General features: G+C 33.7%; 1 protein-coding gene across 1 annotated transcript in view; it reads left to right on the top strand.

Moving 5' to 3' along the window:
• Nucleotides 1-21,146, top strand: part of LOC148618705 (uncharacterized) — a 55,579-nt gene that overhangs the window by 29,525 nt on the left and 4,908 nt on the right. Inside the window, exons 10-16 of the mRNA XM_088577865.1 lie at nt 9,352-9,448; nt 10,237-10,300; nt 10,845-10,925; nt 11,372-11,493; nt 12,035-12,239; nt 13,606-13,684; nt 18,770-18,920. Of these exons, the coding sequence (XP_088433991.1) occupies nt 9,352-9,448; nt 10,237-10,300; nt 10,845-10,925; nt 11,372-11,493; nt 12,035-12,239; nt 13,606-13,684; nt 18,770-18,920 (799 nt within the window). The remainder of the gene's footprint in view (nt 1-9,351; nt 9,449-10,236; nt 10,301-10,844; nt 10,926-11,371; nt 11,494-12,034; nt 12,240-13,605; nt 13,685-18,769; nt 18,921-21,146) is intronic.

Below are 21,146 nucleotides of genomic sequence, written 5' to 3'. Positions count from 1 at the left end.
TGGTTGTTGTACTGATAAAAAAAGATTTTCTCATTATGAACTGATAGAATTGAAAAACAAAAAATATCTTAAAAAGATTGCCATAATGTTAATCCTTGTCCAACATATCATTTTTCAATTATGTAGCACCGAAACTCATTTGTCAGGTCCTTGGTAAAAATGATTTAATTTGGATGTACTACATATAAAGTCTGAAATGTATGTGAAGGGTTCACATACATGTATTATGGTAGGTACTGTACGTGAAGGGTCCAAATACATGTATTATGGATTGTACTCTACTTGAAGGATCCACATACATGTATTATGGTCGATATTGTATGTGAATGATCCAAATGCATGTATTATGGTCGGTACTGTATGTGAAGGGTCCAAATACATATATTATGGTCGTTACTGTATGTGAAGGGTCTGAATACATGTATTATGGTCGGTACTGTATGTGGTGGATCCAGATACATGTATTATGATCTGTACTGTACTTAAGCATCCAAATACATGTGTTATGTTGGGTACTGTACTTGAAGGGTCCAAATACATGTATTATGGTCTGTACATGAAGGATACATGTATAACAATGTATTATTTGAATTTAGAATTATTTTGGAATTAAGAAAATAAGTTAAAATCAATTTGTAAAACTAATCCCTACAAAGGGGTTTCGTCAAGCTGGCTTGGCTATGGGTTCAGATGAGTTGAATTTCAAAAAGCAAGAAAAACTTACTAAAACCCTTAGGGCTGTTCCATTAAAAGATATTAGGTACTTTAGGAAGACACTAATTCACCCGTTGAAGTGCTATTGATGTTTTATAATAAACTTAGTATTTAGTCAGGAGACCTGAACACCCACCTATTTACAAAGAATAAAAGTGCCTTCCCCCATTTGTTTTACTGGAACAGCCCTTAATCATGATGGTATGACTTTCTCCCTTAGTAGGGATCAATTTTATTAATTATTTTTCTTTTGCTTATTTTTGTAAATCAAAAATAATTCCAAATTCCAATAACTTGTATGATGGTCTGAGCTGTGTGTGAAAGGTCCAAATATATGTACAATCTGAAGCAACTAAATATGCTTTGGTAAATTAGAAATACGATGGCTGTCAGCTGTGGACCACAACCAATCGTAATGGGTCCATCCAATCTCAATACCAACATACACAATTTTGATTTTGAATGAATGTAACCCGAAAAGGTTTATGATGATGAAGATTGAAGGACAATCTCTAAGCTACTTATTCTCATCTAAACTTTTCCTGTTAGTATGATAGCTGTTGACCTTTACACAATATACAATGCTAGAAAGCATCAAATTATATATGTATAAGCTTTAATGGCAATTCTGACTGTTTCCTATGATGTCCTACTTGGGTACATAAAACTAGTTTCCTGTTTTCTTTGTTAGGTGTTGCTCAAAATGAAAACAGGAGAAGATACTATGCTCCTATACAAAAACGGTAATGGTTTATTGGACACCCTTTATTTGTATAGTAGAAAGCCTAGATGCAGGATAAATAACATATTGTTTGATAGAAATTTAAGTCATATAAAACAGAGGAATTATTACTAAATAAATATTGTTTAATGAACTGGTCACAACCTCTGTATAGAAGCTGTCTATGATTAGTTTAAAATGAACTGTATAATTGGAAAAAGGTTTTAAGGATAAGAAAAAAATATTCTGTGAGTTAAACCTATATGAATTTGCAATTCAGTTTTCAATAATTTTTTTCAAATTTTCAATTAAATGCAAAAGAAAGTTCATTCAATATATTAAATGTTCCAGGATATCAATTCAATTTTGCTTCTATTAAGTTTGATGACTAACAGTCATTTTAAAATGTATTTCACATTGAAGGGACAAATTCAAGGCAGGTAATTATCACAATATTTTCTTTCTCACCAAAAAAGTGAAAACAAATCACTTTATAAAATTAATTGGTTTTCAGTATTTTGTACAGTACAAATTGGAATCCAGTAAGAACAAATTAGATAATTTCAGTAGAATTTAGAATTCCAACTTGTTTTAATCTAGGTACAGGATCCTACTTGTTTCCTCCATTTTGTTTTGTTTGTCATCTGTTTTCAAATAATTTTTTATTAACCTTGATTACTCTTTGACGAAGACAAGTTTAAATGACTAAGTGACATATCAGTGAAAACTTAATCCCAAAAGCAAATCTTTCCTGAAAAAAAAAAATTTTTTTTAGACCTTGTACGGTACTAGCTACTCCTTGTTTTACAATCTATGTTTGTAATGACATTGTTGCTTCTCTGTTTGAAGATATTAAGAATACAATGTTTTATCAGTTTATACCCCCAAAAATGTTAATTTTCTGAAATTTTAAGTGAAATGAATAAACACTAATAGTTTACCTTATGGAGGAGTTAACATCTGCTGTATTGTTAGATATATGTGAGAATCACATGCTTTTATATATATATATATATATATATATATATATATACCTCTTAAGCAAGCATTCTGATTGGCTGTAAGTCTGAAGATGAAAACTGATTTCCAATTTTTATCAGTTTTTACCATTCTATAAATAATACTTGTTTAGAAGTATGATGCAACAGTTTTTGCCATTTGATTGAAAACTTTCAAAATTGCAAACTGTAAGTTTGGAATTAGAGGGAAAAATGTAAATGGGCATATCTGATCAAATTTGAAAAGATAAGGTATAATATTCAGCAGCCAAAACAACTGAATTGCAATAATAATTGCAGTCAGTATTTATTTTAATTTACTTCAGAGGAGTACAATACATACTATATTATTGAAACTCAAACAGATGACATTGAATAGTGCACCAAAAGTGATATGTAATATACACTTTATCATACACTATTACAGTGTATTATGGTTTTTATTTTATCAAGTTAACAAACATTTTAGAAAATTCAAAGGTGTGCAAAAAAATGTACAGTTATACAATAAAAGAGTGTGATATAGATGAGCAATGTTACACAGGAATGTGATATAGGTGAGCCATGTGACACTGGAGTGTGATATAGGTGAGCCATGTGACACAGGAATGTGATATAGGTGAGCCATGTTACACAGGAGTGTGATATAGGTGAGCTATGTGACACTGGAGTGTGATATAGGTGAGCAATGTTACACAGGAGTGTGATATAGGTGAGCCGCGTGACACAGGAGTGTGGTATAGGTGAGCCATGTTACACAGGAATGTGATATAGGTGAGCCATGTGACACAGGAGTGTGATATAGGTGAGCAATGTTACACAGGAGTGTGATATAGGTGAGCTATGTGACACAGGAGTGTGATATAGGTAAGCCATGTTACACAGTAGTGTGACAATAATAGATTATTACATCGCATTTTCCATATTGGCCCCCAAGAGCTGTGCTTTAGGGCTGACATTGGTTTAGGGTTGGTGTCAGGAATATTATGGAACAATGCAATTTTAATAATCTATAATTGTCACACCCCATCTTTCACATGGCTAATCTAAATCCCATGGCTTGAATTTTGTCCTTTAAGGTCAAATTGATGACTGCATGGCTGTTAAAATTTTGTTTCCTTTGTGTAGGCTATTGATATTTTGGCATTACTGGAGATCAGCTTTAGACTGTGTTACATTCCATTGTTGGTGAGATGAAGGTCAAATCAACTATTAAATTTGGGATGCAAATTTTTGGTCATTCCCTCCGCGGGACTCGAACTCGTACTATTGTGAAATCTATGGCAACACCGCCTGCACAGTCCAGCGCCCTAGACCACTCGGCCAGCTAGGCTATATAAAAAAATAGCTTTCGCTGGCGGGGTCATTCCTCCTTGTAGGATTAATCTAAGGCTGTAACTTAGTACACAATGTATGGTAGTACGGAACAGTTCATCTAAGTGTTATTATGTAGGATAGAGGATCAAATTAATGATGCATGTCACAACAAATCAAAATTATGCAACATCTCAGAATTTGATGACTCTATGGGTTACACTGCTCCATCAGATCAAATTGATACAGGGAAGTTAAAGTAGACTTATAGAAGGGTCTGAAAAATTCCCAACGATGTTAGAACTGTCAAATTTGCGAAGCAAATATTTAGTTGTTCCCTCTGCAGGACTTGAACTTGTACCGCTGTGACAACTATGGCAACACCGCCTGCACTAAGTCCAGTGCCCTAGATCCGGCCAGCGAATAGAATCGTCACATTCTGAGACGTTGTGTGTGTGTGTGTATATATATATATATAAACAAAAACTTGTTGAGCCATTATTCAATGTATTTTCCATTTTGTATAGGCCCAAACTATACTAGGGTAAATAATCTTAATTTATAAGTTTCTAGGTAAAGAAAAAATGTTGATATAAATAAAGAAACTATACATATTTAACACATTTATACAAATATGATCAACCTTTCATAAAATTTGCTAGATTTTACACCTTTCCAAATATTTATAGAATGTGTAATGCCTGAATCACTTACAATACTGGTTGTGGGAGAACTTATTATTATGATCATCTATGAACCAGGAAAATTTGTATCTGTTTGTTTAGATGGGTATGTGTCATATTATCTGAACTCAAGTTTGTCAACTCATTTGTGTACTGATATGTTTTGGGAAGTAAATAATTTCAGTGATAAAAAGAAAGTATTAAGTTCATCTGGACAAAAATTTCTAACTTCCCAGGCATCATTATAAACCTGGATTCTTGTAAATACAAAGGTTTTTATCATGCAGGGCTTTCTAAATTTTTGCAGTTTAATCCCAAAGTTGATTTTTAAAAGTGAGAAAAATAATGACAGCTAAAGATGCATGACAAGGAAATCTCAGACATCTATCACCGGATAGGATTTCAGTGTTCTCTTAACTCTGCATATCCTTACTGGGGTCTCACTAACCACTTTCATCATTTCCATTACATGTTAAAAAAGTAATTTTCAAAGTTTCACTTTGAATTCCCAGGACAAAGGACATCTTGAAGTTGCATAATATTGCAAAGCATGGAAATTGAGGCTTTCAAAATCATTATGCTAATGGTATGATGATAGTAGAAAAATTTTCACAAAATTTACTTGAATAAATAATACTGAAAATCCAAATACTGATTTTTACCTTTTCTACTGACAGTATTGAGGCAATTTACTCACACATGAAAACAATATTCATACACTTTTGTAGTAAATTACATATGATTTAAAAGTACACATTCTCAGCTTTATTTTGACTACTTTTTATCATAATACACATGCATAATGCACTTACAATGCATCAATTGTTTTTGGTACTACATAGGGGTTGGCATTTGACCCGGAAGTGGTTAGTGAGACCTAGAGAACTTGAAGTGTTTTCCCTTGTATTTCTGAGATTTATCTGTTTTGCACTCTAAGGTTCCACTATATAGATAGGTCACTGCAAATACTTTATGACGATTTGTGGAAATAAAGCTATATTTAGACACTTAAACAAGCAAATCCAACATTTTTTTCCTGTAAAAAGTAAATATTTTTCAAAACCTTACATTATGGAGATCCAAAACAAAAGATAGATATTCTTTTCTATTTTGGTATGAAAATCTGTAGCCATGGTAACATAATAAAAATATTCTTCAGTTTTCATAACAAATTTTGGGTGCCTTACCAAAATTAATTGTCATAAAACAGTTTTCTAAAATATCAGGCACTTAAAACTGCCAGAAAAAATAGTATTGTAAAAAAAACAAATAAAAAGTTTACCTTTTTCTACTCATTTATTCTTGATTTTAATTCTTAAAGTTTGCATTTTTGAAAAACAACCTGTTGGTGCAGGGAAAAGAACCCAATCTGGTGAGGACCTGAATCTTTCAGGATAGCTTAAAGCATGCATTTTACACCTCTTTACCTTCACAAGTATTGCATCTATTTATGCACGATTGCTGTACTACACACAATCAATATTTCCAACAAGTATCACCTTTTATTTTCAAGTTTTACAAAATCAAGTCTGTCACTGTGATGACTCACCTTTTGTTTTGTTTACATGTCAATTATAATTACATTATGTGGGTTGATTTGCTAATTTTAAGGAGAGTCTGTTGAATATTGTTTTAATGTTTTATATATATATATATATATATATGATTAAGAGTAATCAAGGGATCAAGGGAACCAAAGTTATGGCGGTAATCAAAAGAATGTAATCCAGGGACAAAGACAGACATGGAAAACAGACAACACAACAAAGAACATAAACTAAAATCATACATACAAAGTAACAAAAGCAAATGAGCAACTCGGACTCCACTAAAACTGAGAGCAAGGACCAGGTACACCAGTAGGGTAAGCGTCCTCTGCTTTTCTAGAAACACCCGCCGAGTTGCTCATAAAAATTAAAGTCCAGGGTAGACAAACAAGGAAAGGAAAACTAGACCCGTTGAATAAATCAGTTTTCATGGTGCAGATGGATACACCATAACGATCCACGAGTTCATGATGACGACCATAAAACTTCTGAAGTGATGATCGTCTGAATATAGCTGAAATATTGCTGCTCGGACGTTAAACCCCAACAAACGAACAAACAAAACTTCAATCTTGTAGCAACATAACCCTGTTCCAGAAACCTATTTGTTAGAGTTTTAGCGTGATACAAAAAGTCTGCGTAGTTTCGGCAAGTTCTGGCATAACATATGAATTGTGATATGAACACTCCATACGCAGGTGCAGAAGGGATGTTGCCACAGATTAAAGGAAAGTTGACAATTCTGAATGAAATTAACAGTTCCTACAGAAAGGAGTTTATTATAAGACTTATGCAATATAACTTCCATGTGGTGAGAATGCATGGGTGTTTGTCAGTGTTTATATATGTGAGATCTCTAGATGGAATCATTGGAACAAGTTACAGCAATTGATATAGATAACTTCAGAGAAGACTTCCCTTGTTTGAATGACTATGGCCTGATGAAAGGTAGTCAACTGGACAAATTACAAGGAAATTTAAACTTTCTATCATTTCAAAGGTGTTTTAATCAAATTTTGGTAGAAAGTTAAAATCTCTTTGTCTATTTTCCAGTTAATTACCAAAGGAAATTAATCATGTAATAAGGAACTCTCTGAAGTTAACTATTTTACTCACTGTAATGGTACCAAAGACTTTTTTACAGATTGAAATTTCACTATACCTTATAATAGTGTTTGAATGGAGTTACAGATATAAATCCTTCTTGTCCACTGAAATTGGATGCATCATTATCACACAGTTTGACATGAGACAACAGTCTTTCTTATCAATTGAATTTGAATGTACTGTCAAAGCAGTCATAGAGACACCCTATATTCAGCAATAACCTGTCTCAAAAGACTGTGATTAAATTATACCTATTTGGTGCATTCTGTGTAATATTTACCTGTATATAAAGACCACCTGTTTATGTGATTTCCATTGAAAGGTCACTGGACAGATTTGACTGTATCATTATACATTTCCCCATGGGATAGCTGTCTTTCTACTTTGTTGAATTCTTAGGTATTTACCATGGGAGTTAATCCCTTGATGCTGTTTTGTTCAGCCAAACATGTTAGTACATTAGTAAGTATTTAGTACTCTTTCTCAGTACTTTTTGCAGATTTTATATTAAATGTATATGAGGTCTGACCAAAGATTTTGGTCCACTACCTATAAAATAAGACTATAGGACCTTGATTATGGAATTTTCATCCAAAAAAATTGGAAGTGTAAATCTATGTTTCATTTGCATAATTTTTTTAGGGAACATTTTACTTTGTATTTGCCTAATTTTTTAGTGTTGTAATATGTACAGGTGTCATTTGCTTTATGACGAAGAAACTTTAATATCATAATGTCAAATCTCACAGGTGGCCTACAGTTTGTAAATACAAGGAAATGTATTTATAACATCATGTCTAGCTATGCATTGTAAACAAAACATACACAAGAAAAATGGCAACATATGTTTCCATATGTTTAAAAACGTATGAAAACCAATATGGGAACATTTGTTTTTGTGCATAATAAAACAAATAAAAACAAATGATTTCCAAAATCATACAAATCCATTTTAAGTCCTTTTTTTCAAATTCATATAATTACCATTGGATTTTATTACTTTTCTGTTATGAATTAATTTTGTTATAGTCCTAAACATTTGTTTTTCATGGTGGTCCTAAACTTATGTTTTTCAGGATCTTTTTTAAAAGATAAGAAAAGCATATATTACAATTTTTCCTGTTCATATCATTAAATTATATGAAAAACAACAAAAATAAAACATAGGAAATAAAATTCCTTTGAAGGGGCCTAACTCCTTTTTAGCTCACCTAGCCTAAAGGCTGTGTAAGCTATTATCATGATTTTGCATCCGTCATCCCTGGTCATCTGTCATTGTTAGCTTTTTAGCTCACCTGGCCAAAGGCCATCACTTGACATCTGTCGTCGTCGTTGTGTTGGTGGACAATTTTCAAAAATCTTCTCTGAAACTCTGGACCAACAGATTTAAAACTGTTCAAAATAACTGTTGGGGATTTTTTATCCATAAAAACATGGCCGTCATTACTAAAAATAGAGCAAAGGGGTCTGATGGCAATTTTTTTGCAAATAGCTCAGAAACTGTGGCCTTTAGCAAATTTCCGGCATTGGTAATTTTGTTCAGCATCATGAGATAGACCTATGCGGAAATTTTCAGAACATTTCATCAAGTTATGTAGGAGTTACGGCCCCTGAAACAGTTTTTTTTTTTTTTCATTTTTAGCATGCACATTTTTGAAAATCTTCTCAAAACAATTGTACAGAATTCATTGGAAGTTGGTATATTTGTTTCTTAGGGTATCCCAAACAAAATGAATGTTGGAATTTTTGATTCAAGAAAAAACATGGCCGCCTTACTAAAAATAGAACATAGGGGTCAGAAGGCAGTTTTTGCAAATTACTCAAAACCATTGTCCTTGTTAAATTCTGGCATAGGGTAATATTGTTCAGCATGAGACGGACAATTCTGAAATTTTCAAAACAATTCGTCAGCTGATGAACGAGTTACAACCCCTGAAACAGTTTTTTTTGCATATTTCCCATGTGAAATTTTGAAAATCTTTTTCTCTAAAATCATTGTACAGAATTCAATGAAAGTTGGCATATTTGTTCCTGAGGGTATTCCACACAAAGTGACCATTGATATGAGAGGTGTAAAAACAGGGAACCCCTTATTCAGCTACCCTGGGCTGTAAGGGGTTTTCCATGTACTGCTGGAATTGTTAATAAATTTATGTATTTAAATTAAAAAAAAAAAAAAAAGAAAAAAAGAAAACGAAACTGCTGCAAGATTTCCTGATTTATTGTGTAAACAGTTAAAATAAGAAAATGATTACACTGTTTTATAGGATGAATACTGATGCTGTTAGTGAATACTTTCCATCTCCTGTTGTGTTTAAAGGATTGTTTAACCTGTGTTCTAAGTTATTTGGTATTAAATTTCAGGTAAGTGTAAGAAAAATAGATTTTTTTTATGGCAGTTGAAAATGTACTGCTGTCTATTCAAATCTGTTTATGCTTTTGGGTGAAATAAATAGCATGCAGGTAGAAATCTATCCTATATATAAAACCATGTAGCCTACTTCACTACCTCAGCACATGATGTGATCCTTTTACACAATGGAAAAAAGAACAGATATGGCTAACACAACAAGTGCATCAGCATATATTGTAAATAAAATAAAGTAATTAATTGCAGAGATCACCAAACGCTCTTCAACAAGTGTGTATCAGTAAACTCTGAAAGTCTCCGACAACATAAGTCAGTAAATTAATGCCAATTTTTGAAATCCAAACTAAGAAGAAATACAACGATAAAAAGACACATTAATAACCAACATCTCCAGACTCTGGACAGGTGCATGAAATCTGCAGTATGGTTGAAAGTAGTTTTACAAGGCCACTTAAAAAAATGTGTTAAGCAAGAAGTCCATTCAATTAATGATGAGTGAATCAACTTTGAAAAAAAAAGGCTGGAGCTTATAATACACAGACAAGTATTCAGGCTCTTCTTTTCTGTGTCTTTCTAGTCAGAATAGAGAACACGACTGTAATGATGTGGTACTTTGTGAATAGATGTTTAAGTGTTACATTGGACTTATTTGTTACAAAATGATGTTATATATGACTTATGCTGATTTAATAAGAGAAAATACTTCTTGTCATTTAAACATAAGTTTTATAGTATAAAAGATATTTTTTCAAAGTTTTTAAAGTTTTCAAATTTGTTTCAGGAGAATAAAAAGGTTGATGTATGGGACAGGAGTGTGATGGTTTATGACATTTTAGAATTAGATGGTTAGTAGTCACTTCAGTTGATTAGTGTTAACTAAGGCAACAAAATGACTACATTAAAAATACTGTTTCTGCACACAAAAAACAACATTCAAATAAATCATAATAAAAATGTAAAATTTTGGTATTGAATTGAATACTATTATTGAAAGAGATAGTGATACAGAAATTATTTTGCATGAGGCAGTTAAGTTCCTCCAAACCAACAAATGTCTTGCAAAAAATTAGTTTTATAGGTGCATTTATATATATATATATTCTCTTTCAGTAATGAGTGGTTTAAATTATTTTTCCTCTTGAGATAGTAATTTTAGGATTTTCAACATTCGAGCTTAAAAATAAACTTTTACCATAGAGAGGGGAGAGATGATTTAAATTAAGAACAGGCTGAAGAAAAACTAGTTTTTCCCATGAAATCTGTCGAAAACTAGAAAAATATAAAACTTGTAGAAATTTAATTACCACCCAGTGGTTAAATAGTCATATGCAATTTTAATGATCAGTTTAGAATGGGAGAAAATGAATTGCTATGTTTAATCTACTTTAGGAACCTACATCAGTACTATTTATATTGACCCATATATCAGACCTGGTAAAAGAGAAAGCATTTGGATGGAAATGGGAGCATGTAAGTAGTAAATAGGTCTATCTTAATGATGAGCAATTGTCAATTCTGTTTTTACATATATAGTGATTAACCCCTGCTCTGCAGTTTAGGGAGATACTGTTTTACTTCTATTCGCCCATCCATCGATTTGGCTTGCCACAGCTTTTTAATTTTTTAAAACAAGCTTTGTATAGATATGCATATAGTGCTTTATTTGGGTATGCATACAGTGGGGTTTAATCTCAGCTTTAGGCTACTTCAATTTCCTTTTTATATTTTGATCTTTAGGTTAAAGTATGGGTGCAAGGTTATCAGTAGTCATTAGCTCATAGTCTTCTTGTTCGAGATGTGGTATTCATTTTTAATTGATAGCCAGTTTTATTTGTATTTTTCTCTTTCCTTCATCTATTAAATATGAATTAAAAATAAATGAATTATGCTATGACATTAGATATTCATTATTGCAGCTAAAAGTAATATAACGGGTACAAAGCCATTCTCATACATGGGCCTGAATATCATCCCACCTTCTGATCCATCACAACCTGCCTACATGACATTCAAAAATGTACAGGAACTATTTGAAATGGTAAGTAAAGAACACCCAAATAGTAGTATGAATGATCAAAAACTAATTTATGTTTCATAAGAAAACTGAAATAAAAACAGGTTATGTCTTCATCCAATGACACATGAAGACAATCCTCTGGAATGATATCAAATAAAAATGGAATGTCATTTTATACAATGTTAATTTGTCAAAGTATGTAAAATTTCAAAATGTTCATGTTTGGGCAAACTAATTTAAATATGAGTTTAGGTTTTGCCTATGAGGGACAGAGCTATTTGTACTCAAATTAAATTTAACTTTAATAAACTGTTATGTTACATCGCTGATGTCTCAACCAATGAGAATGTGTAAGACCTCCTTTAATACATGATTTGTGACCTGCATCAAAAGTTCAAACATTCACATTTTACTCCATACATCACTTCTTACGGAAAGATTTTGAACTATTTGTGTTTTTGACAGAGAATTTATGTATGTAGGACACTATGTTCCTATGAAAGTTACCCACCCTTGCTCATAAATAGTCTATTTTTAACCATTGTTTGCTGCTACATTACAGATGGGTCATGGCCTTCAGCAACTTCTAACTACTGTAGGGTGGACAGAAATCACTGGTCAGTTAAATGTAGAGTGGGACTCTATGTATACTGTGTCAAAAGTCATGTCAAAATGGCTGACTCGACCAGAGGTTCTCATGAGTATAACTTCACACCCAGTCACTGGTAAACCTATGACAGAGGAATTAGCTAACAAACTCATACAAGGTATTTTCTTTGCTTACGAACTCATACGAGGTATGATCTTAACTTACGAACTTATACAAGGTATTATCTTAGCTTAGGAACTCATACAAGGTATTATCTTAGCTTACGAACTCATACAAAGTATTATCTTAGCTTACGAACTCATACAAGGTATTAGCTTAGAGTATAAACTCATACAAGTTATAAGCTTAACTTACAAACTCATTCATGGTATTAGATTAGCTTACTAACTCATTCACGGTATTGACTTAGCTTACAAACTCATACCTGGTATTTTCTTAGCTAACAAATTAATTCAAGGTATTTGTTTAGCTAAGAAACTCATTCTAGGTATTAGATTAGCTTGCTAACTCTTACACATCTAGAGTATTAGCTTAGAATACAAACACATTCAAGTTATTAACTTAGCTTACAAACTTTTTCCAAGGTATTAGATTAGCTTACAAACTTGTTCAAGGTATTAGCAAAACTTACAAGGTCATACAATGTATTTTCTTAGAAAATAAGCTCATTCTAGGTATTGGCTTAGAATACAAGCTCATTCAATGTATTTGGTTAGCCAACAAAGTCATGCGAAATATTTTCTACCTTGCTCCCTCATTTCCATATCCATGTTCAAAGTTGGATAAAAACCAAATTGTTTACCTTTGCAGTCTTGTATGAAGGATCTAACAGAAAATTTCTTTCAAATGATTTGAGGGATTTTATTGAATATTTTTACAAAGTAAATACATATCATTTGGATAAGGTACATATCTTAAGGAGGTTCCTATTCTGTTGACAAAATTTGGGTGTGGTATATGAGCATGATTTTTTTTATTAATTATATTTTTTGGTTAATGGAACAAAATAATTAATGGTGAGGGCTACAGATGTCTTAATATGACAAACAAAGTTTTTAAATAGCAATTGAAAGAGAAATCAAGGGATCCAAGATTTTAGCAGAAATCAAAAGAATGTAATCCAGGGACAAAGACCAGAAAACAGACTAACACAACGAAGAACATAAAGTAACTAAAATAATACATCCAAAGTAACAAAAGTAAATGAGCAATTCAGACTCCACTAAACCTTGGACCAGTGACCATGTCCATCGGTAGGGTAAATATCCCGTTCTTTTCTAGAAACACCTGCTGAGTTGCTCATCAAAAGTGAAGTCTGGGATAGACGAAAGAGGAAAGGAAAACTATGACACTTTAAACAAATCTGCAACAGAAATGTGATATGAAAAAGCAAGCAATTATGGGTTTAACTGATTATTGGCTGATCTGTGATGGATTACAAATGTATAATAATCTTTGTCCATATAATTGCAGGAATAGATAGTAAAACTACGTAATTGATGTGACTTATTTACTATTTTTAGGTGAAGGACAGTTAGATGCATTGAAGATGTGTCGAGAATTACATATGAGTGCATTTGATATTGAGTGCCATGTACTATCGTAAGTTATTCATACAATTCTACTAATGTGAAATCTGGTCACTGTTTTTATATGACCACAAAAAATTTATTCTAGTTTTACTTTGAAATGTGTTTTTAAAAGGATCTCTGCCTGCATTTTTCAATCATGTTTCAGGGGGCCAAAGGGGACCATGACCAAAAAATTAACTTATTAAGGAACTGCATTTATGATCGTACAATAGCAACCCCCTGTCAGTATCATGGATCTGGAAACATTCAAAAATGCCGGTTATTGACCAACAAATTTTGCAAATGTCCGACGACAATTTTCCAATATCAGACATAAAAAATTGTCAACCCTTATAAATTTCAGTCTGGGTAGTTTTATTTATGTATAAACATCCTGTCTACCTATCTCCTAATTGTTTATTGGAAATAAATTGACAGGTGCGTGTCAATTTTAGCCGATGTGCAGCCACCTGCAACATTGATTTACCTGTAACTGATCAGTTGGTTGCATAATTGAATTAACGGTACACACGAAGCCCCACTGCGTAAATGTATTAATTGAAGTGACTCGGACAATTTTCATACATTTATTACTTGATTTATTAAGAAAGAGATTGAGATGTCCATTGATCATTTTCCCACCGATCTTTCAGAGGTAACGAAAGCACATGGTACTGTAACTACGTATGGTGCTGAAACTACGAATCGGTCGTAGTTTGTAATTATTAATTTGCCAATTGAATCTTTTTAACGCAGAAGTCAACGGCCCATTTGAATCAATATACAGAATGTATTCAGATTTTCTTTTACAAATAATCAACTTTTTTTTCATCACTCGGAAGTTTTTGTCTGTTTGCCGATGTGATGAAAAAGTCCAAGAGATACGATATTTTGTGTAAATGTTGGAACGTCCACGTGTGGTAGAAACCGAACCCGTTCACTCATTCAGATATTTTAGAAAAGACAGAGTATGTGATGAAATAACACAAATTCTAATATTTATCTTAAAATAACTACATGTTCATGAACAAGTTTTTTTTTAGTTTTTCGATCTGAGCAAGACTGACACAAACATCTGCTGAAGTTTGATAAAATGGGCATGGGCTGTCAAAATTTCTGGACCTTTGTCGGCATCATCGTCTTGGTCTGTGTTGTTTTCGTTTGGTTTTTGCACCATATCATAAATATAAGTTGGTTGATCTTTATAAAATTTTATATCAATATCGGAAATCTTGGAAGGAAGGTTGGTATTGATTTTGGAGGTTATGACTCCTACTGCTTTGAAATAAGGTGCCAAAAACATTTTCCTGACATACCCAGACAATAACTTGACTATAAGTTATTTGATCTTTTTAAAATTGTTCCAAACCACCAAAAGAAGATGTGAGTTAGTTTTACAGGGCCAGGACCAGAACCAATAAGGAACAAGTTAGGAAGTAAGGGTCAAAAATGGGCCAGAAACGTGTGTTTTCCTAATGTCCAGTCAATTACTTAAGTAAAAGATTTTTTGGGATGTGACTGAAGCCAGTTAAGAATTATGGGACACTTAGGAGCAGAAAACAAGTATATTTTGGATTTCTGGATTAAAAGCAAATGGATCTTGTTAATATTCTACCACTTTGTATCATATACCCAAAGGATTCTTGGGTTTGGATGTGACTGAAACCATTTAGGAATAAAGGGCAAAACAGGGTCATATTCTTATCCTTTATCAAATGTTTTATCACAATAAAAAAAATCTGTGTCAAGTTTGAATAGGGTGTCCATACTTGCCTAACTGCTCATGGTTCATCCTCTGCAGTCATATCAAGCTGGGCCACACAAAGCAGTTTATTTAAATTTGGTCCAATTTTGAATTTTTTTCATACATGTTTTTGATTCCTTATGAAATTCTCTGCATCCATATTTAAAACAGATTTCAGATATATCTTACTGTGTTTGAGCTGTTAGGAGCTAAAGTGGGCCATAACCAAAAAATCAGCTTTTTAGCTCACCTGGCCAAAGACTGTGTGAGCTATTGCCATCACTTGGAATTCGTCATTGTCATCTGTCATTGTAACAATTTTTTTAAACTCTTCTCCTCTGACACTACTTGACCAATTTGAACCTAACTTAGTATGAATATTCCATTCCTTATGGCATTCTGCATAGACCTGATGTGAGGATTTTTGATCCATCGAAAAACATGGTTGCTGTTCAGGGTTTAACTTTTCTAGCTAGGTAGCCCAAAGGACTTTCTGATCAATAAATTAGGTAGTCCTCAAAATAATCTTGTGGCCCTGTCTTTAGGTATAGTAAGATTGTAAGAATAAATTTAGGTAGCCCAAAGGACTACCCATTAAAATTTGAAGGTAGTCCTCTCTTAAATTAGGGTGGCACAGGACTACCAGACTACTGTTAGTGGCGAACCCTGCTGTTACTAATGATAGAACAAAGGGGTCAGTCAGAAGTTTTTCTCATAATCTCCAAACCGCTAGGTTTAGCCAAATTCTTTCAGTTGCCAAAATGATCTGTATTATAAGGCCTACAAAAGTCTGCAAAGGATCAATGTTGAAAGGCAAAAATTTAACTGGGTGTGCGATTCAGGCTCCGGGTGGGAGGGCCTATTGTTTTTTTTCCTTATGTTTTGTTTTTACTTTCACCAAGTGATTAGAGTTACATGCTATGACTTTATCATACTGATCTCAAGAGGCTCTTTATTAAACTGGTTCACAATGATGTACAAACGGTCCTGATTTAAACTTAACTTAGTTTCAATAAAAAATGCAATCTGGTGGTTCTTTGACATTCTTAATCAAAACATGCATTAAGATATGACATATTGACTGACACGGAGGTTCAAAGGATCCAAAATTAATCTTCTGTTTTTTTTTGTTTTTTTTTTAAATTGAATTCTTTCCTTTCCTTGATGTCAATGTTCAGATTTATTTTTAGACCATGTAAGGTAAATATGCACTTTCAAATTTTTATGTTCTTGGACTACTTTCACTCTGTTTAAGCATTTAAACCTATGATTTTTCAACACTGTATACTTCTATTCCCCATACTCAGTTAAAATGTTGACTTAAAAACAATATACATCGTTGTTTTCCCAAAAAAGATGGTACACCTAGATACAAATATATAGTTCTTGGTAGTTCTAGGTACTTTGTAAGAAATAATTCCAAATCATCTTCCAAATATACAGAGGAAGATGTTTACAAAATGCTGGAATTTTTAATCTACAACATATTTGTCCAGTGTGGTGGACATGTTTTTCAACAAACGGTCGGCATTTCAATGGGAACAAATTGTGCTCCTTTACTTGCTGACGTATTTCTTCACTCTTATGAGGCTGACTTTAAAGCTGATTTGATCAGAAAGAAAGAATATCGTTTGGCTAGATCCTTCAATCTCAGTTTCCGCTATATAGATGACGTATTATCTTTAAACAATCCTAATTTTGGGGATTTGATACATCGCATCTACCCAAAAGAACTTGAGATAAAGGATACTACAGACAATGTGAAGTTAGCCTCATATCTTGACCTACAATTAGAAATTGATGGTAAAGGAAAACTATTGACCAAACTTTACGAAAAACGTTATGACTTTTCATTCAGAATTGTCAACTTTCCTTTCATCTGTGGCAACATCCCTTTGGTTCCTGCGTATGGATTGATTGATTGATTGTTGGGCTTTAACGTCCGAGCAGCAATATTTCAGCTATATTCAGATGATGAACATGAAATGGATGATAAAATGAACATGAAATGAAAAAAAAAAGGATGGGACACAAGGACAATAGGGTCGACAAATTTTGATTGCCACTGGAAAAAGGGGGGATGGGTAAGGTCGGGAAATTTAGCCTCCTGTGGCAGAGCACAAAGGTTCCTACTCCTATCGAATACCACAGCAGGGTTCTTTAACGTGCAAGGAACGTGTCATCTTTCCCAACACGGTGCACCACTATGGTTTGCGGTCAGGTTTTTCGTATTATAGCCTGACAACCCCAGCATGTAACACGCCAGGGGTACCCCATTCAACCACCTGGGGCACACATCCCAGTTGCTCTGTGGGCAGAGCGCCTAGCCCCCGGCTAGGTTTCTGAGCACCATTTAGTCGCCTTATACGACAAGCTTAGCGCTGCTGCAGGCCTATTCTTTTAACACCCGGACCTGCACGGGGCCCTGCGTATGGAGTGTTCATATCATAACTCATACATTATGCCAGAGTTTGACGAAACTACGCAGACTTTTTGTATCGCGCTAGAACTCTAACAAATAAGCTTCTGGAACAGGGTTATGTTGCTACAAGATTGAAGTCATCACTACAGAAGTTTTATGGGCGTCATCATGAACTCGTGGATCGTTATGATGTATCCATCAGCCCATGAAAACTGATTAATTTAACGGGTCATAGTTTACCTTTCCTCGTTTGTCTACCCCGGACTTGACTTTTTGATGAACAACTTAGTGGGTGTTTCTAGAAAAGCAGAGGACGCTTACCCTACCAGTGCACCTGGTCCATGCTCCCAGTTTTTAGTGGAGTCCGAGTTGCTCATTTACTTTTGTTACTTTGTGTGTATGATTTTAGTTACTTTATGTTCTTTGTTGTGTATGTCTGTTTTCCATGTCTGGTCCTTGTCCCTAGATTACATTCTTTTGATTACCACTATAACCTTGGTTCCCTTGATTACTCTTTAAAAACTTCTGGTTTTTTTTTTTTTTTTTCTTGCAAAAAACTTACAGGTATTATTCGAAAGCTTTTACTTGACCCTTTTTTATTCTATAACAAATAGAAACTCCACTGCTATTGTCATTTATTAAGTTGTTTTTTAGTTAAATAGCTGTTAATCAATCTTCTAGTAGAGCCATTCTGTGGTCACATAATAATCTCAGTAAAACTTTACTGATCCCATCTGTCTTTATAAAAGATTTACTGTTATTTTTAACTCCTGTTGCTCCTATGATTGTCTGGGACCCTTTTAAATGTGTCATTAAAACTCTTGGAAAGCTACTTTAAATGACTTTTATTGTTTAGATTATACATGTATTAGATCCTGAAGTGCCTTGTAGGCTTCTGAGAGCCACTAGTTTTCAAATTGAAGTCAATAAGGACTTTGTTTACTTTACAGGTGGAAAACTTTTTGGTATGACATTTTTGAGAAGACACACAAGAACTATGTTCCAGTTGCCTTAGATGGTGATGATTTCTCTCCCAATTCATTCAGTGTATCATTTGCTGGACATTTGGGAGCTGCATACTATTCTATAGTTTGGTCAGAGGTAGGTGTAATAAATACATGTATTCCTTGTTCAATATCTTTAAGACAACAATAATGGGGCCATCAATCTAGTAATACACTTGTGTTTATATTTTATAAGATCACGAGGTGCATACGATAAACATTTCTGGCCTCTGTATGTCTTGTAATGTTTTCACCTTTAGTTTATTTTATGTTACTTGAGTATATTGGGGAAACTATTTCGCTGTACCTGTGTTCAATGAGGTTTTAGGGCCAGCTGAAGCATTAGAACTGACATTGAGTTTACAAAACTTATAAGCGTAAACTTGTGAACAAAGTCAATCCTATGAGAAAGATTTGAATGTTAAGCTTGATGCAGGCTTTACAGCTACAGAACATGTATGTAAGCTGTACGGCTACAGAATACATATGTAAACTGTATGGCTACAGAACACATGTGTAAGCTGTACAGCTACAGAATACGTGTGTAAGCTGTACAGCTTACACACGTTTTGTAGCCGTACAGCTACAGAACATGTATGTAAGCTGTACAGCTACAGAACACTTGTAAGCTGTACGGCTGCAGAACATATGTGTAAGCTGTACAGCTACAGAACATATATGTAAGCTGTACGGCTACAGAACACATGTAAGCTGTACGGCTACAGAACATATATGTAAGCTGTACGGCTACAGAACACATGTAAGCTGTACGGCTACAGAACACGTACACTTCTTGTTTGGATTATGGTTTTATGTTTTTTTTTGTTTCATTGATCTTACCAACCTTTCATTGATCTTACCAACCTTTCATTGATCTTACCAACCTTTCATTGATCTTACCAACCTTTTGTTGGAATGATTAGTATACAGCTTCAGCTTGAGTAGATATCAAACTTTCAGCTCTGTTGTGCATTATTTTCCTCTTTGTCATGTGTCATAGTTGATTACAGTAATAGGGTTATATAATTTGTTAAGAGTTCAGCAGCTCTTCATGGTATTGATTTACAATTTGGATCAAGACTACACTGGAAAGCTTTTATTTTTGGTCAGAAGCTACAGTATGACTGAATGTTTGAGCCTTTGACGTTACTTACTGTAAACTGTATCTTTTAGATATGGGGGTTGGTGCTGTCACATTTCTTCTATTTTGTTATACATACAGAAACTTAGAACTTGTTTTGATAGCCTTAGATAGCATTAAAAATTATAAGATTAGTGAGAACCCCATTTTATTTTTTAAATGGAAAACTTACTTTAATACAAAGCCTGTAAATGTTGCCAGTATTTTGCGTATGTATACAAAAGTACTTTTGTCTTATTTATTTATGCATAAATCCATTTAGGAATTTCTTGTAAACACAATTTCTAAGCTGTGCAAGAAATTTTGGTGAAATTTGTCAGGAAGGTCTGGCATCATATATAGATGTGCATGAAGATTGCTTTCAAATGATTTCAAAGGAAGGTAATTCATATGTTAAATAGCAATAATTCTAATCATGAGAATCTTCATGCTTATAGCCGTTTTTGATTGGTCGAGAACGTCGTTGCCAGAAAGTTCATACATGCATGAACGCCAGTCAACTTGAAGCCAATATGATGGCTGTGTAGTTCTAAAGAGGGTGGAAATGAACTGAACGGCATAATATAGCCTTAAGAATAGTGTATTACATTCACATTGATTTTACTCATCAAGTTTGTTTACAGAGTAATTTTCAGCTTGGGGAAAGAAACTTATAGCTGAATGACTGAACCCTTGAAAAAACCTTCCTCACGATAATTCAAGAAGTTGTAGTAGTTTATATCATGTATCATTATTATAAAAAAGGACAGATTTCAACAATTAATATCATGCCTATTTCATTACTGTGTAATTCTTAGTCTGTGCTGTATGACTATTTGAGTACTTTGAATATCCCAAGTAGTGATGTTAGGTATTGTAACAGGAGAGCCTGATTTGACTCAAAAAATTATACTCCCCCACTGAGGATCAAACCCTAGACCGCTCGGTGACAAGCCAGCGACAAACCCATTCGGCTAAAGAATTAATCCTTTAACCAAGTCGCCCCGTGCAGGTCTGGGTGTCAAAAGAATAGGCCTGCAGCAGCGCTAAGCTTGTCGTAAAAGGCGACTAAATAGTGCTCAGAAACCTAGCCCCTTTTTCTAGTGGCAATCAAAATTTGTCGACCCTACTGTCCTTATGTCCCATCCCGTTTTTCATTTCATCATCATTTCATGTTCATTTTATCATCTGTTTCATGTTCAT

Source organism: Perna viridis, chromosome 4 (genome assembly GCF_037379345.1).
Source record: "Perna viridis isolate PV_CMFRI_1.1 ecotype Kerala chromosome 4, ASM3737934v1, whole genome shotgun sequence".
NCBI lineage: Eukaryota > Metazoa > Mollusca > Bivalvia > Mytilida > Mytilidae > Perna > Perna viridis.
Note: the sequence above shows the minus strand (reverse complement) of the source record. Positions and strands in the feature narration are given on the sequence as shown.